This window comes from Cyprinus carpio, chromosome B19 (genome assembly GCF_018340385.1).
Source record: "Cyprinus carpio isolate SPL01 chromosome B19, ASM1834038v1, whole genome shotgun sequence".
Classification (NCBI taxonomy): domain Eukaryota; kingdom Metazoa; phylum Chordata; class Actinopteri; order Cypriniformes; family Cyprinidae; genus Cyprinus; species Cyprinus carpio.
In genome coordinates this window covers 12,064,157-12,083,216 of record NC_056615.1, presented here as the reverse complement: position 1 = coordinate 12,083,216, position 19,060 = coordinate 12,064,157, and the positions used below count along the sequence as shown (strand labels likewise).

The following is a 19,060-nucleotide window of genomic DNA, read 5'->3' as shown; positions in this document are numbered from 1 at the left end:
TGAAATTCAGACTGAAAAGTCATGGCAGTTTTTTCATCTTATGCCATTTTTAAGGTTGGTAAAATTGTTTTATGAGTCTCCTTAAACAGGTTTACATGCATGCAAGGTCAAAAAACGTAATTAAAAAAAAAAAAAAAAAAAAAAAAATTATCTAATTTCTAAATGATTTGTAAACTACACATGCAAAGCAGTTCAAAGAACCATTCTCTCTAAACTCCTCCTAAACTGAGCCCTCACTGCTGTGATTGGTCGGTGGTAAGTGTCAAGTGTTAACAAGTTTGTGTAGTGTTAACAAGTATAAGATGTGATAAAACAAATTTACTCTCACAGCATAGGATACAGTGTTTTCTCGACATGATGTTAACGACACAGAAATTTTACTGTGTTTGTTGGCGGGCAAGTTGGCGATGTAGAACATGGGCGGACATTATGCAAATCTGTTACTTCATGACGTACAACCGTAACAGAATAAGATTCGAATTCCTGACGACTTGTTTAGGCAATTGCGAGCCGACTCTTTTTTTTTTTTTTTTTTGGATAGACATAACTTGAATTATCGTGCACTGCTGGCTTCACAACTTTGCAGATAGTTTATGTTCACATACAGATACATGAAACTGCATTAAAGGTAATATTCGAAAAGGCATAATAGGGGCACATTAAATTCTGTTAGGTGCCACTAATTCTACATAAATTACACACTTCACCTTTAATCTCATGTAATGTTACGTGCTGTCATTTGGATGTTAAGGTTCTAGCGTGATTTATGTGCGAGTATGCTAGCAGACCTCTGACTTGCTGAAAGCAATGGGGGCAGATGGTAATCAGTTCATATTTCTGTGCTGGATATATGCTAATATGCCAGATTCCCTCTCGAGGCATGATGAGTATGTAGATGGATGATAGAAGATCTAATAATCTTGCTGTTGTGATACTGATCATAACCAGTGGGCTGGTACAGAGAATCTACCTTCACTAGATGCAATAATGAAACATTATCTCCCGGGGGGCCTGTTTCTGAATCCCTCTGATATGCACCTTTGCCCTTTTGCGTTTTTTATTTTTTTTGTGGTCTCCTGGAGAGGTGTCGACAGCATGTGACATGTTGAGAATTTTGATGTATGACTTCAAGGTGCATTAGCATTGTCTGGACAAGCCCTTCTTCCTGTAAACAGCAGGTTAATGCCTCTCTATCCCTCCTCTTTTTATTTGGCTAAGTCTGACAACTCCGTCTCGGGTTTACTGTTGACATTTGCGTGGCGGCTTCCTCGTTTATCATCGGGGGCCTGTGTGCCGAGAGCTTCGGGAAGGAGGGGGGTAAGCTCTCATAAAGCTGGTGCGTTCAGCTGCTCCTCAGCAGATAGCTCTATCAAACCGACCCACCCCCTACAATCCATCCGTTTGAATCCATCTTCATAAAGCCGCCACATCACAGAGAAGCGACAGAGCTAACTCTAATACGTAATGTGCTAAACATTGAAATTATGACTCATAAAGACCATAAATGTCAATCTTCAGGTGGGCCGAAGATATTGCAGCGTGTTTTCCCGAGCATCCTTGCTTTTTGCATGCAAACTCGTGTTAACAAACAAGTACTCGTGCTCAGTTTGAGGCTGGACCGGAGGGATGCTGACACAGATACAGACGTCGTCGGTGTGTTTTTCTGGTGTTTTCATGTTGCGCCGGTTCTCTCATGACCCTCAACACCCCTGCTGTGTGGGTCTGAAAAAGCACTAAAAGAGTCAAAAGCAGTTTCTGTAGTAGCAGATGCACACTGCACTGTCAGCAGCCCCTTTATTGTACACAAACTCAGGTAGCAGTAGGCAAATGGATGTCACTGTGTTTCAGAGAGGACTCAGCTAGTGCTTTCTACCCCACTGATGTCTTCATCGCTGAGACTCGGACTCAGAGAGAAGCAGTCCAATTAAAATTAGATGGTGCTTACTTTTTGTATTTAATCTACAGCCATTGAGAATTTGGTCCCACTTTATATTAGGTGGCCTTAACTACTATGTACTTATATTTAAATAAATCATTTGATACAGTACACTTATTGTGTACATGCATGCTTTTACATTATACTTAAAAAAAAATACCTGCATGTAATTGCATCTGTAATTATTTTCTGTAATTACATTTATAATTACACTGTTGAAGGATCGCTTATACCTTAACCCCCCACCCCCACCCCACAAATCTACCCATAACACCAAACCTGTCCATAACTTACACATGTCCCACCCGCGGTACAGTATGAACATAATACATACACTGCACTTATTTTTTGATGTAAGTACATAGTAAAGGCCACCTAATATAAAGTGTGACTGAGATTATTTTAGTTTTCAATCTGCATATTAAATCTACATATTAAAAGTAGCTTATTACATTGAACATATCACTATTTAAATATACTGAATAATTTATATTTTCACATATTTTTTATATATCTATTTTATATATTTATACCATTAATAAATTACACAATTACACTTTTCCCCCTGAAAATGTCAACAATCAAACCCAAACCCAAATTTCAGTCATAAGGCCATATATATACATTATGCATATACATACATATATATATATATATATATATATATGGCCTTATGTCTGAAATTAGGGGCACATTGGACATGATTGTTGACATTTTCGGGGGGGGAATTGTGTGACATGCAATGTAATATTGTCTGTGAACTACACAATCAATAAAATAGTTTCACTACTGAAAAGCTACATTACTTCAGAAATGGTGATGCTACCTCCACACTACTGAGAAATGTCCAGCCATGGGGAAGAAAATAGGCTAATCACTCTTGTTTGTGGTAGGAGGAACCACAGATGGGTTTGCAGCCCGGTCTTTAGTGATAGGCCAGAGTAAATGTGTGTTTCTGTCTGTTTATGTGTGTGCATGTGTGGTTGTGTATGTGAGAATGTGTCCAAGGGTATTTGCTGCCCTGTTAGATTGGATTTTACCATTAACATGTGCATGAAATATGAACAGCACTGTTATGTAACAGCATACAATTCATTTTTCTCCATTTGCTGTTTCTTATTCATCCTTGAGTGACTGTGAGCTATTGGCTGGAAGCTCTGTGCTGATATTGTCAAATGCTTTGCCATTGACTTTACAGGTGTAATCTGTTAAACATGGAGAATCTGTATCAGTTGCTACAGTCTTCATTTGTTCAGATAATTCTCCATTCGTCAGATGGCTTTGTGGGTCTTCGGTTCAGAATAAGGGTTTTGTGTGAATTTACTTGGGCACTGTTGTGGATTTCATGTGGCATTTGTAGCATTGTGATGTGATTATTACTATCTTGGTAGTTACACTTGGTTTTAAATGCACCTATTTTATATTATACATATGGAATAAAATAAATACTTTATTATTATAATGATTATAATAATAAAATTTAGATAACTATTGTAATAAATGTATTATTTATTTTTGTAATTAATCAAATAAAAATAGATTGAAATATATAAAGATAAATAATATTTACTGGATCTAATACATAGTTTATATATATATATATATATATATATATATATATATATATTATGATTTCATTATTGTTATTATTTTTTCCGCAGTTGGTCTATCCATGTGTCTCATTCACGTTTGCTTGCTCACGTGTGGACTGCTTGGCATCCAAACATGCGTATGCTAATGTAATTCCATGTGGAATGAATAAAATTGTTTATTACAAAAAAAAATAAAAATCTCAGTGTATTTTGAAGGACATTTATGCTTGATCTTGTCATAATCTGACAACCATCCTGTCGTTAAAAATGCATGAAATGGCTAAGTGTAAATTCCTCCCCTTGTTTGTCATTTTTTTACATATAACACAGCCATTCATAGCTCAGATCTTTTGAATGTGAAGTGGAAATTATGTTTACAGCACTTAAAACATTGTTTTGATGGAAGTTGAAAGTAAAAGTTTTTTTTATTATTATATATACAGTACTATGCACAAAATACTCTGACGATCTTGAATTCTTCTTCACACACTGTTATGACTGTGTACATTCCTCCAATTCAGTTATTTTACGCTCTTCAGCATGAAACGGTGTCAAATTTTTTTGTATTTGCATGCTTATTAACCTCCAGATCTTAAATCATTGCAGGCTCTTTTCTTACAAGGTCATTTGGATAATAAAGTGGTTACTGAAGGCCTCTGTTGAGTCCTGTATGAAACTTGTATTGCCTACTTAACCAGCAGCAGAAGGACATAAAGTAGCCCTGCATGTGAATGCCTTAATGCTGTGATCTGTTTAGCATTAAAAACAGTTGATGCCTGTGATCCATTCTGTCACTGCAAATAGAAAGAGGCTCAAGAGAATTTGTTTCAAGAGAAATAAACGTGCAGCACATTCATTTCAAGATTATGAATGGCGCAAGTGTCCAAAGGCAAAACTTTTGACAGCAGATGGATTGAATTGAGAGCACATGAACATGCAAATGTGAATAATATCTAGAAACCAGTGAAATGGGGAATGTGGGATTTCAGTCGCATGCCATTTTTAGGTGTTTTGTTTTGCTTTGCTTTTTAGGATTGTGTTTTATTTTGATATTGTTTATTGCATGTTTCTTTAATACATTGGACAAAACATTTGCCAATGAAGATCAGCGCATGAAGTTGAGGACAAAAGCAAACTTAAAGTTATAGTATATCATAAAGGGGAGTAGAAATATATTATATACTGATGCCATGATGTATTGAACATGAGCCGTGTCATTAACTAATAATTTTATATATGGATGTATAAAGCAGATTCATATTCCCTCACACACCCACTTGCTGACACACAAACGTTTGAACACACTGGCCTGTCAAGCTCACACCGTTGTGATTTTGTTATCTATGGTAAAATAGCAATGGATCCTTTTTATGAGCCTCTTTTATGGATCCTCTGGGAAAGCTCAATTACACAGCTGCATCCACAAGTGACCTTGGAAGCTACCTTTTTTTTTTTTCAGTTAACTACAAATCCAAGCGAACGGGTAATCACAGTGAGGTAGATAAACAAATGCTTATTATTTATTGTTTCTGTAATCTTTTATTATTTTCATTTACTTTAGCAAAGGCACATGCGGAATAGGAAGGTCATTTTGCTGTTGCAGTAAAAATGCTTATTTTAATAGAGATCTCAGTGGAGGTCTGAAGCTTCTTTCATGTTAAGATATTTTTTCCTGTAAATGTCAGATGTACTTGTGCTAATTTTAGAAATACTGTGTGTGTGTTTGCGCTATGCGGTCTTGTTTAATTTCTTGAGTGAGAGAGTATCATTACGTGTTGTTAAGCAGTGCAATGTTGTTTTGGTTTAATCATTCAGTCACCGCTTTCGTTAACTTATATTTCATTCAGTTTGCACAGGCTTTGCTGTCATGCAATGGTAACAAAATAAAAGAGGGAATTCAGTTTATTGGTATAATAGATGGCGTGTTTATAGAGTTTTGCAATTCAAAATAATGGTTTAAGCTAATAGAAGCTACTTTTATATTTACTTTGGAAGAAAACCTTGTATCATGCAGTCACACTTAATCTCATAGCAGAAGGACTTTTTCCGATTATCATTTAAATATCTCTTAAAAGTAAGAGTGCCAGAGTGTTTGTTAAATGCTAGTTCTTGTAGAGCTTGGTAATAGATAGGAGAGAATAGAGGACATAATCTTAAAGATGCAACAGGGTTAGTTTTTGAATTTCAGTCTTAAAGGCACAGTTTACCAAAAAACAAACAAACAAAAAAAAATCAATTCAATCTTTTGAGTCCGATCTTTTAAACAAATGTTAAAACCTTTAGAAGTTTGAGAAATCCAGACTCCGTTGTAACTGTATGGAAAGGACCTTTTTATTTTTGGGTGGCAAAACAGAAAATCCACTTTCATTAAAAATTTGGCCAAATATAAGCCTTGGCAAGTATATAATTCCATCACTACTTATGTCATGTCTGTATGTTTACAGCTTTATGTGCCATGTTTTAGGAAGAGAACAGGGACAGATGATAACCATAGGATGTAGAAATGATGGAAGTAAAAAAAATAGATTGAGGCCCAGGCCTGCTCCATCTAGAGGGCAATTTCTTTCAATCAGGGACTATATTGTATTTTCTGTAAAAAGAAAGAAATTGGAGGTGGAGAAAAAGAAAGAAAGAAAGAAAGAAAAGCCTCCTCAAGATTTAACAAGACTGTGCCGTGGAGCCAAAGGGCATCTCATGAATAATGGATGACAGCGCAATGGAAATCAGTTCCTCTCCAAACTCTCTCAGACTCCTCCCCCTGCTGCTTTTGGGCCCTGGCCATGTTTTCTCTTCCAATCACATGTGCTATATGTTTCTCTTTTATTTATGCTTCATTTAAACATACTGTATGTTACCATGACCATGTTTATACAACAATGTAAATACAGAACACAGCATCTTACAAATTCATGTTTTTGCTTTGCCCTGGAGCTTTTATTATTCATTTAATTTTTATTCATGTTCTTTTTATGCCTTTATATGGCATGACAATGGAAAGAGATGAGAATAAAGGGAAAGAAAGAGAAACTGTGGATCTGAAAGGATGCAGTTACTTGGCATGACGAGCTTGAGAAAATAGCACACACAAACTGCCCGTTTTGTATGCAAAACTGGTAATAACTTTTTTTCTTTGGTCTGGCCTGGTCTTAATTAATTAATTTAAATAATTTATTTATTTATACTGGTATTTATTTGTTTGTTTACTACTCACTTGCCTGCCTACCCTACCTACTGACATACCTACCAGCATCCTAGCCTGGTGTGTGTGTGTGCACACACACACGCATATATATATATATATATATATTATATATAATATATATATATATATATATATATATATATATATATATATATATATATATTTGTTTGAATAATAATAATAATAATAATGTTTTAAGTTTAAGTTATATGTTATTTATTTTTTAAATGGACTGACACTGCTGTGACAGTATTTAAATTAAGTTATTTGAGTTTTTCTTATTTTTTTTTTTACGCAATTGTGATTTGAAATAAATACCAGCCCTAAATAGTGTGTTAGCGCACAAATAAAGGGGTTAGTTCACCCAAAAATTCTGTCATTAATTACTTACCCTAATGTTTGGAACACAAATTAAGATATTTTTGATGAAATCCGAGAGCGTTCTGACCCTGCATAGAAAGGAATGCAACTACCACGTTCAAGGCCCAGGAAGGTAGTAAGGACATCATTAAAATAGTCCAGTGGTTCAACCTTAATTTTATAAAACTATGAGAATACTATTTGTGTGCAAAATAACTTTATTCAACATTTTCCTCTCCATGTCACATGGACTGTCTATATTGCTGTCTATGCAGGGTCAGAAAGCTCTCGGATTTCATCTAAAATATCTTAATTTGTGTTCAGAAGAGGAACAAAGGTCTTACAGGTTTGAAACGACATGATAGTGAGAAATTAATGACAGAATGTTTATTTTCTGGTGAACTAACCCTTTAAATGGGGTTGGTTGCTTTTGATGACATCTTCACATTTTTGTGGGGGTGGGGGGTTTAAGGTACAAAGTGGCCCATATCAAAACCCTCGAGAGAGAATTAAAAAAATATATACTTTTTTTTTCTTCAGCTTTCATTTCCACCCCCCTCTCTTTTGACCTTTAATCATTCCTTAAGGGCCATAAATGTGATTGGTGATTGGTAAACTCAACAGGAGAGACATTGGAGACTCTAAGTGAATCTAATAGCAGTCCACAGCCAGCAGGATTAAACCACATGAAGGTCAAAGCTTTTGCCCATGCCGCGTTCTCTTCTTTCCCGAGCCTTAATTCCCAGCTCTGGACTCAGTGGTTGGGAGTCTGATTTGTTTTGTCACTTCAGAGCGAGACCACACTCTTTCCACACCCACCTCTCTCTCTCGCTTGCTCTCTTATGATTCACAGTCATTAAAATACAGGAACTTTGGAGCTTTAAAGTCACCCTGACCCATGCTCAGCCAACGGGCCTGAGCAGAATATAAAGCAGCGGAGTGATTGATCTGCTTAAGTATCTGCAATTAAGCCGCCACTGTGTGTGAGACAGGAGCTGTGCAGTACCACAGATCCCAAAATCAACCTCTACCGCTGCAGTCTGCAATCAAACACGAACGGCGAGCAGAGGGATCGAACATAAAAGAACTTAATCACGTCTCGCCACATTTTCAACCCATCTCTTTGACCGTGAGAACAGAATCTGTGTTGTTAGGCCATTTGGCTTGTCTAAATGCAATTTTTTTTTTTTTTTTTTCATGTAATGGTATCGAGTCTTGGGCCGATTAACCTTTGTGGTGATATTTATTTGGATTATGATAAACTGAGTGACGACTCGGTCCACGAGAGTCCCATGCCCTTGACTTCCCCGCTCCAATGCTATAGAAATTTTCGATTAATCTAGGAAGTTCATTGGATGGGGATCAAGAACTCATTTAAAGCTGCACTCTTGAGGCACGTCTGGGCAAAATCTAATACTAAGAACGAGGGTGGAAGGGGGGATTGAACTTGCAGTGATACTCTTAAAGCGTCTTCCATCCATCCATGTTTGACTTTCAGACCTCTTTGCCAGGTGCAAATTGTTTCTCTTAAAAAGAAAGGAACTAAAAGAGTGAGACGGGGTGACGCCAGGGTTGTCAGGCTCTTTTTAGCTTGCCCTAATAGCATATTTATGAGGGCTGTAATCTATAATGACATTTTCGATACCACCCCTGTTCTGTTACTTACACAATCCTGATCCATTCCCTGGGATAATCACTATACGTTAATGGGGGTGACTTGAGTCTGAATTGGTTTTTAACTCAAATGGACATCTCAATTGCTGCATTGCGGGATGGACATGAGAGAGAATGAGAGTGATTCTTTAAAAAGATTATGGGTGTGGGGAAACAATGGGGAATCATTATTCACTATCATCATTACTACTTACAATATGTACCCATGTTTTTTGCATGTAGCTTCACTTATGCATATTAAGTCTGCCTGGTAAACTCTATTATTCACATAATCTCCCTGACCAGGTCTGGCTTTAGTTTAAACTCATGTCCATGAGTGCACTTTCAAGTTACCACTGTAGTATTTCCTGTCTGGTGACTGTAGTCCATCCATCATATTGATCTGGGAGATTTCCAGGTTTTTCAGCTCCAATGAGGCACCTGTGAGATCATTAAATCTGTGTGAATATGAATGGCAATGGGATAAAGGTCTACTGTCAATCAAAAACTTTAAAGATTTATTGATAGAGATGCTAACATGTTATTTTAAATTGTCTTCTGACAATAAAAAAGGTCATTTCATGACTGGGAAAGAGTTTTGTGTACTGTATTTTAATAGCCTCAATTTTACATAATATTTTAGTCTTAAAATGAATCCTAGCTCAAATAAAGCTGAAAAATTGACCATATACTATATATATATATATATATATATATATATATATATATATATATATATTTAGAATTTAATTTAGAATTTAATATATTTTTTTTTTTTTTTTTTTTTATTAATTTGGAGAATGGTTATTTGTGATGAATAAGATGGTCTTATGTGGCCAATTTATGTATTACGGTATTGCCACAATTTTATATACAGTTATTAATTTTACATTTAATTAAAATTTTTATTTATTTGTATTTATTTATTTATTTTTCTCCACAGAAATACAGCTTTCAGGGCCAAAAGTAATGCATCTTGGTGCAGCTTTTTAAGAATGATATACTCATACTTTGTTAAACTGATAAACATAGCAAGTTCATTGGATTAATTATTATAATTTTTATTTTTTTTAATTTGAATGGTCCTGAAATGCAGAAGTATTTTTGTAATTCTGTAGCATTTGCCCTTTTCCCTGCATGCTGCATGCTGGAACATGCTGTTATCTTGCAATGCTAAGATGAGTGTATTTACTTACAAAGATCAGTTAGTTGATTGTCGTGTTTTTATATGTTGAAATTTCAACAATATTTCATAATAACAATTGTCTTTTTACAGCATTCTTGCAATCTTTTTCTTGATGTCTGCAACAGAGCTTCACTTTTTGAGAATTGTTTGTTTTAGTATCATCTGGCAAGATTTAAACATTTTGACATGTTTTCCTCAGCTTTGGTTTAATTGGACGTAATTATGAAAAAATATATTTTTCTCGTGGTAGAGAAAACACTTGGCTAAGGATTAGTTGACACTCTCATTTTGAAAGATTATTATGAAGAGTGTATTCATATTTGAACAAAGCTTCTGCAGCTGTCATACAAATCATAGTTCTATACAGTGAAAACAACTGTTCAAACAATGCTAAACTATATATATATATTTTTTTTTAATATCTTGAGATCTTGCTTTAAGAAAGTACTTAAATGGGGTGAATGAGAAAAGTAATGAATTCTAGATGAATAATAGAGAGATGTGAATCCATCCTGATGTGTGAAAACAGAAGTTTGGTGTGACCCATGTATATCCACCTGTTCCAGTGCGGGATCTCTATATCGGAACAAAAGCTGGCAATAGCGCAATAAAAGATGCAATCTGCACCGAGCCTCTCTTAATCTGTCCGGTGGTTGCCATCATAAATCAATTCTAATGTCATGTGACAAGTAGTCAGAACTCAACGCCACTTCCATTATTCTGGCAGGCCTCAAAGGAAAAAGGGGCTAGAGAATGGGGGGGGGGGGGCTAGTAATAAATAAATAAATAATGTGCTTGAGAGGATGGAAACTAATTTCAGTAAAGGCGGACCTGTGGGTGATTGATTCTGTGAAAGGCATTAATCTTGTTCTCACCATCTTCATGCCCATCAGTTTTTGTGAAGATGGTTTTAGCATTACACAGGGTGTTTTAGGGACACAAAGTTTAGTCAGGGATTGGGTTACACCATGGAAATTAGCATATGCTGTGGTCTGAATATATGATGTCCACATCAATATTAGTATTAGTAGATTTTTTTTTTTTTTTTTGTATCACTTTAGATCTCAATAAATGGGGTCTAATTGACCCATATTTAGTTACTGTGGAATTTTTACTATTGTGTTTTTTTTTCTTTTTTTTCAAAACGTATAAATAATAATATTATAAAATAACAATAACTTGACATTCCATAAATGACTTAAAAATTCACTAAATTTTCCAGTTTCAGGTTTTGTTTTGAAAAGGGTCAATTCTGTATTTATAAAAGGGTCTGTGTATTTAATACCAGACATTAACACAAATATTTTTAATTCATTCATTGTTCCTAGATCATATAAATAATGCTGAATATATAATATATATGATAGTCTATATATATATTATATGTGTGTGTTGTGCGTGTGTGTGTGTGTGTGTGTGTGTGTGTGTGTTTTATTTATTGTTATTATTATTATTATTTTTTTTTCTCTATATTTCTCAAATATGTTTTTTTTTTTTTATATAGTAAATTTTTTTTTTTTTAATTTAATTGTAAACATTTTGGATTCACTGTTGCCAAAAAACCAAGAAACTATGGTGAGTTGATGTGTTTAATCTTAGTTTTGTTCCCTCAAAAAAAAAAAAAAAAAAAAAAAAAAAAATATATATATATATATATCTATATATAAATATAAATACTAATATATATATATATAATGCTATCTCATGTAAACAAACAGTAGTTATAATGAATGTTTGGTTTAGTTTATATACTTACTTAGATGAGAGAGTGTTTGTGTATTCAGGGTGGAGGTTCATGTCAAGTAGATGACCATAGCTGTAAATCTACCAATCAAAGTAATGATACCATGTCCTTCTCTTGAAGATTCAGCACAGTGGAGCTGAACGGTCCTAGGAGAGCGAGTTGGCCAATCCCCTAGATGCCTGACGGAGATGTTCTGTCAGTCTTGTTCCCACGTCCCATGAGAGCACTGGGCCTGTTTCAATTAATGAGCCCCAACTGCGCTAATGTGTGTTAAAATAGGACTATGTGATTCCCTGCTGCTCTAGCATCACAGCATTATGACAGGCACCGGTGCATCAGTAGCTCTGTGGTATACTTCATTCTCCATGATTACACCCTTGGGCTTCAAGCATTGACACTACAACAGGTTCACTTGCCTGACATTCGAGGGAATATACTTTCGCTACAACAGTGCAGGAGAACTTATTCACTCTGATTAGACTTACTGTGCTTCCTTGACCACTGTCATTGTTGTGCGGGAAAATGAAAAACGGGCAAAGCACATACTTGGGCTGTCAGTAGGATGTCATTTTCGTGAAATGTGCTTGAAAAGAAACTGTTTTGCTCTGCGCCAGTTCTCTTCGTTGCCATCTTAAACACACTGTGGCTCAATCCAATTCATCTGTAATGAAAAAGCTCTTTCAGCTTTCAGCCTCTTTGCTATTAAAGGGTATGTAAAGTAGTTTAGGGGGTGTCTTGTTGTATGTGTGTGGAATTACTAGTTATTACTATTACTATTACTAGAATTACTATTATAAAATGCGTATCAGTCAGTAATGAGCATGTAGACACTGTAAAGTTACAACCGCATTTAAATATTGCAGCATACTGATTTCTTTTTTTTTTTTTTGACCATTTCTTTTTTTTTTTTGGACATTTCGATTTAGTAATAATTGTGTCTTAGTTTACTAAAATTTTTTTATCTTTTACTCACCTATGTCTCTGTTTAATCTTTATTAGTCTATTTTAAATGTTTAATGATAAATTTTGCTTTTGTCCCTCCATTGAAACTCCAGGTAACTAACACTTTTGAAAACATTCAAAAAGGTCACAAAAAAATTATATAAAGGTTAGAAATTGATTTGCATTTCAGTGAGTGAAATAGGTATTTGATCCCCAACCAACCAGCAAGAATTCTGGCTCCCACAGACTGGTTATATGCCCACAAGGCTTGAATGGGCTACAAGAGCATCAGCAAGAAGCTTGGTGAGAAGGAGACAACTGTTGGTGCGATTACTCGGAAATGGAAGAAATACAAAACAACAATCAATCGGCCTCGGTCTGGAGCTCTGTGCAAGATCTTGCCTCATGGGGTAAGGATAGCCCTGAACTACACGGGAGGAGCTTGTTAATGATCTTAAGGAAGTTGGGACTACAGTCACCAAGCAAACCACTGGTAACACACTATGCTGCAATGGACTAAAATCCTGCAGCGCCCTCAAGGTCCCCCTGCTCAAGAAGGCAAATGTACAGGCCCGTTTAAAGTTTGTCAAAGAACATCTTAATGATTCAGAGAAGACTAGGGAGAAAGTGCTGTGGTCCGATGAGACCAAAATTTTACTCTCTGACATTAACTTGACTCGCCGTGTTTGGAGGGAGAGAAATGCTGACTATGACCCCAAGAACACCATCCCTACAGTCAAGCACGGAGGTGGAAACATTATGCTTTGGGGCTGTTTTTCTGCTAAGGGTACAGTTCACCTCGTTGAGGGGCAAATGGATGGAGCCATTTACTGTAAAATCTTGGACGAGAACCTCCTTCCCTCAGCCAGAACACTGAAGATGGGTCATGGATGGGTCTTCCAGTATGACAATGACCTGAAACATATCACCAAGGCAACAAAGGAGTGGCTCATGAAGAAGCACATTAAGGTCATGGAGTGGCCTAGCCAGTCTCCAGACCTCAATCCTATAGAACATTTGTGTAGGGAGCCGGAACTTTGAGTTACCAAACGACAGCCAAGAAACCTTAAGGATTCAGAGAGGATCTGTAAAGAGGAGTGGATCAAAATGTGTGCAAATCTGGTGACCAACTACAAAACATGTCTTGCCTCTGTGCTTGCCAACAAGGGTCTCTGCACCAAGTACTAAGTCATGTTTCAATGACTGAAATGCAAATCAATTTTTAACCTCTAACCTTGAGGTTGTGTTTTTTTTTTTTTTTTCTGGATTTTTCAGTTGATTGTTCTGTCTCTATATGTTAAAATAAACCTACCAAAAAAAGTACAGACCCTTAATTTATTTGTAAGTAGGCAAACTTACAAAATCAGCAGGGGATCAAATAAATATTTTCCCCACTGTATCTATCATATGTTGCTGCCTTCATTACTGTGCTATACATTAAATTATTAATAGCCTTTTTTTCCTGTCCAATCATAGGACAGAACAAGAAACACTATAAATAATCTTTAATTGTGCAAAAGTTTATAATATGAAAAGCTCCAATACAGAGCGGCGGAAATCGCTTATGGGCATCCTGTGCGCAGAATGATGCACTTGAAGCAGCGCGGAGTCACAGCGTGCAGTGCTCCACATAGAGAAGTTCAAAGCACTAAAGAAAGAGATATTGATGCATAGTTTATTAAACATGTGTGATAGTTTATTAAGCCTTTTCTTTTAACAGTTTTAAATTTCAGTTATTATTTTGTTCCACAAAGAAATTTTGTGTTTAACTGCTAAAAGTGCCCTACCTAACTTAAAATTGTAACAGTTTCTTACTTCAGTGTGTTACACACATAATTTTGGTGTCTTTGGAAAGAAGACAGTTTGTGCTTTACTTTTTATCAACCAGAGTTGATAATGCTCAAAAATATTAAAAGTTTTAGACACTGAAGTGCCTTGAAAAAATTTGTACCACACTGATTTTTTATTTTTTTATATATATAAAAATACATGAAATCAGCCCTGGAGCAATCTAGAAAAGTGATTGGTTGAAAGTCAAATGTCTCATGAGTTTATATTTCAAATCTGAAGGAGATACCATGAAAAATGTGATTCCTGCAACCATTTTTCTGAGACTATGTCTAGTACCCCCCCCCCCCCCCCCCCCCAAATATAAAAAATAGTTACCAACTGTATTGAAGGGTTCTACAAACTATTTTAGTCATTAAACATACCACTGTATAGTTTTTCAATTATAAAACAATAGACAGAAACTTAGACATCATAAGTGATTTATTTGAGCACTAGAAATATACAATAAGAATAATTTGAGTAAGAAAAATAAATAAGAAAAATAAAAAAGATATAATTTTTTTTTTTTTATGCCAATTACAGAGCATCCTGGGATTGATAGAAATGCAGCATTTACAATGAATTCTGGTCATATAGTCAATTATCACATGCTGATGGCCAGATATAGAGATGGTAATCATATAAAGACGCCATAAAGTCAATAATCACACACTATTCATATAGACGGCATTCACATTGATAGCTATGATTACGCAGTACTAGCGTGCTGATTTGCACTCAAACAGATGGTAATCATGCAGATACAGGCACGTTCAACATAAAACACACTCACACATATATAAAAACTGTTGAAAAAAAATAAAGGCGATCACTAAGTTCTGCCTCCATCAGATGACAGGTTCAGCACGAGAGAGTGCCAGACTTCAAATAAACAATCTTCTGCTTTTCTTTCACTTTTTTTATTGGATCATCTCATTATGTTTGTGACACTGTACGCTACAAAACCATGCTGTTTTTTTTACTACCAAGACGTGGTTTCTGAGTGTGAGTTATTCCATTACGGACACAAACAATGCTGTCCCTGAAAAACTGAAATGTAAACAAAGGAATTATCATCCATATTACAAGGTTATTGCTTCGTTGGACTAAACGTGCTCCATGAGATTTCATTCAGTGGACCCTTGCCTTCCTAACTAAACTGGGATTTACAGCTGTGGATGCGTTTATGACTCATTATTATGACGAATCTGGTATGTACTGCGCTTTCATTCTTCATGTTTTAATGTGTACTGCTTACACAAATCTAGCAAATACATTCTTTATAAGCTTTCCATTGAAAAACAGCGATCTGTTGTCGATGCTTGAGGCTTAGATCTTTATAATGATATATAGTTTGTCAAGATTCAATTTGTCCCTTTCATTTAATCTATTTGTAAACATTGACACGTGCAAACAAGGAGAGTTCAGTGCGCCCGCGTCTGGGTGCAGCTTAACAGGTTAAGAGAGTGTTTCATCGTCTTGACTGTCGTAACTTAATGTGACAGGCAGTTTGAATGCTGAATGGAGGATGACATGCAGCGGAGAGAAGAGTTTACGTGAACTGAATTTAATGACTTAAATATTCATATGAAACTCACATTAAATTATGGAACGTCTTCAGAACACTTGGACTTTGACTTTATGGTGCTTTATAATGTTTTTGTGGTTTCATGGGGCTTAACAATAACAAAATAGTATACGCAGAATATCAGATTTGAATTGGTCTCGTCTGACCGATACCCGATCCGGCAGAAAATGCCAGTATTGGATCCGATACTGAGTATCGGATCGATGCATCCCCAGTCGCAACACAATGAAAACAAGCCGCAACACAACAAAACTACCAAATCACAATGGAAACAAGCCACAACACCTTAAAATTATCACAACACAATTAAATTAGCCCTATCCCATTTTGTTGTGTGTGTTGTGCACTACTGGGCCACCATAGCTAAGAATGTTTAGCACTGAAATATGTTTGGATTGGCTATCGTATTTAGCTTCAGGTGCTGGTCGTGAATGTGTAGTTACAAGTGACTGTAATGTGCTGCATATGTAATCGTCAAAAATGACTTTTCTAGCAAATGTTTCAATGACATTGAGCTAGGGTTTAGATTAGATTATGTAGATAATTCAATGAAAATTAATTGGTTTTCATCTAATCAGGGTCTGCATGTATTCACACAAGCTGTTTTTTGTTGTCGATGGCTTGTGAGTAAAATGCATTAAAAAATCACTGGCCAGGGGCTCCTCCAAAAAATAAGAAGTGACTAAGCCATTACAGCATAAGCAGCAGACACACATATTGCATGCAGTCTTTTAAATGTTAATGATTTCGTTTGCAAAAAGAGTTATAGTGCTAGTGACTCAGACCCATTTTTATCCCCTTACCTCAGCGCTGGTGGGCTTCTGAGCTGGACAAGTTAAAAAAATACTTCATTGCATCAGATGTGCAATAAATAGCAAGCGTGGACTAAGCTCTCGTAAACTATTCATACCTCGCCATGCATCTGTTTCTTTCTCTCTCCCTCCCTCTTCAGGTCTGTCTTTCTTTCTGCTTGTAGAGCTTGTTGAGCCAAATCTGACATTTGGTAAATACTGCAAGAATGAACTTACTTTCTTTGTCAGACAACTTTCTGTTTTCTTCTCAGTTTATGAGATTAACGCTCACTACAATAAAGAAACTGTCCTACTGTGCTTGTCTTATCTGAGTAATTAACACTAATTCTGACAATCCCAAGACCTGAGCATTGGTACATCTAAGCTTAGGGCAGGTGGGTTGTTATTGAGCAAATCATACAGAGGGGAGAAATATATATATTTATTTATTTATTTATTTTGTATGGATCTTTTTCATATGCGGATGTTTACACATGCTAATTATTTTGAAACTGGTGTGTTTTGTGTTTTTTTAGAGAAGAAAGTGAACTACACTCCATAAATCCTGTCTTCTCTTCAATATTACAGGTTTACCGGTCCAAACCTGCCATCACCCATCATCAGCAGCAAGAACTGGCTGAGACTCCACTTCACATCCGATGGAAACCACAAACTGAAAGGCTTCAGTGCTCAGTATCAAGGTAAGAGATGGGCTGTCGTGGGACTGGTGCCTTTACTTGTGTCTATGTAACAAGACATTGGAACAGCTCAGGGGTTCCAGCTGTCAAGACTGAAGAGACTGAAAAGGAAGAGATGGAGAAAGCGAAAGCGAAAGGCTAGAGATATGCCGGACCTTATTTACAACACATTCTAAACAGCATCCTGCTCTTTGCTTGTTTTAATTTAATGTATTTTATGTATTTTAATTTAATTTAATTTAATTTAATTTAATTTAATTTAATTTAATTTAATTTAATTTAATTTAATTTAATTTTTATTGTATTTATTATTTTTATTTATTTATTTTTTTAAATGAATCAATGAATGAATGTTATCTAAAGAAAAGGTTTGATTTGTTGTATATTTTATATATAACAATTTCTTTATATAATTACATAATAGTTTGGGAAACCAAATTTTAATAATCCAATATGAATTATTTTTTGAGGTTCTTTCAGTCTTTAAAAAAAAAAAAAAAAAAACTTAAATCATTGACATAAGAACATGAGCGTTAACACATTTTACCAAACTGTTTTATAGAGTTTTTCCCCATAATCAGTGCATAAAACCTGTGAAAATGTGCAGAGATTCACTGGAGGTCTACTGCAACTGCTCTCAGTAGTCATTGTGCACCCTGCAGAGTTTTCCCCTGTCTGCAGTTAGAATTAAAGTCATATTATTTAAATTATCTTGGTTAAGTGTTATTAAGTCAGTTAAAGGTCATGAATACCCCCAACTCCTGACACACACACACACACACACACACACACACACACACACACCAGCTGAGCTACTAGCGGCATTCTCATCACACTCAAGTTCAAAGGTCACCACTCAAAGGAGATGAGCAGAGGAACGGGATTAGTCAGCTCCGCTACGGGAAACAAAGACGGAATCTGCAGGAATTTCACCTCCTCCATAAGCAGATCAGAGCGATGGGATGGGATTACAGGGCTGGAGTTTGATAAATAAATACTTTTAGAGTATCAGGAAGAAAGAAAGAGGAGCTAAGCTCTTAATTAATTTCACACTGACCTCTCTCCTTTTATTTTTCCTCCCTTCCTCTCTCAACCTTTAGTGAAATGCTCTGGAAAGAGTAACGTCCAATGAGAAGACAGTCTGTACATAACAAGCTACTTTGCTCTCTCTCTTTTTTTTTCAACTCTGTCCGAGATTAGGAATGGAGAGAAGAAGGAAAAGTGATTTTAGAGAAAGGCATTCTCATAGTCTTATTACAGTTAATGTCCCAGATAGAGCCAATAATAACAAAATGTTGATCTAATACACTGATGTTTGGATATAAGTAAAATACATCATATTTTTGTTTGGCAGTCGGAGTTGAAAATACTTTTTGCAACCTGTTTTAAAACATTTATTTTGACATTCTGTTGGCAAAAAAAAAGAAAAAAAAAAATGACACTTTACCTTTTAAGTAGTTGTGGATGTTATTTAATCAATTTTCTTGATTTTAATTGACTTGTTACTATTTGGGTTTTCTGTAACAGCTGATTGTGAA

The 19,060-nt window shown here is 35.6% G+C and overlaps 1 protein-coding gene across 2 annotated transcripts in view; it reads left to right on the top strand.

Moving 5' to 3' along the window:
- Positions 1 to 19,060, top strand: part of csmd2 (CUB and Sushi multiple domains 2) — a 285,162-nt gene that overhangs the window by 132,571 nt on the left and 133,531 nt on the right. For both annotated transcript variants that reach the window (XM_042745309.1, XM_042745310.1), the window contains exon 6: positions 17,413 to 17,525. In XM_042745309.1, coding sequence (XP_042601243.1) covers positions 17,413 to 17,525 — 113 coding nt within the window. The remainder of the gene's footprint in view (positions 1 to 17,412; positions 17,526 to 19,060) is intronic.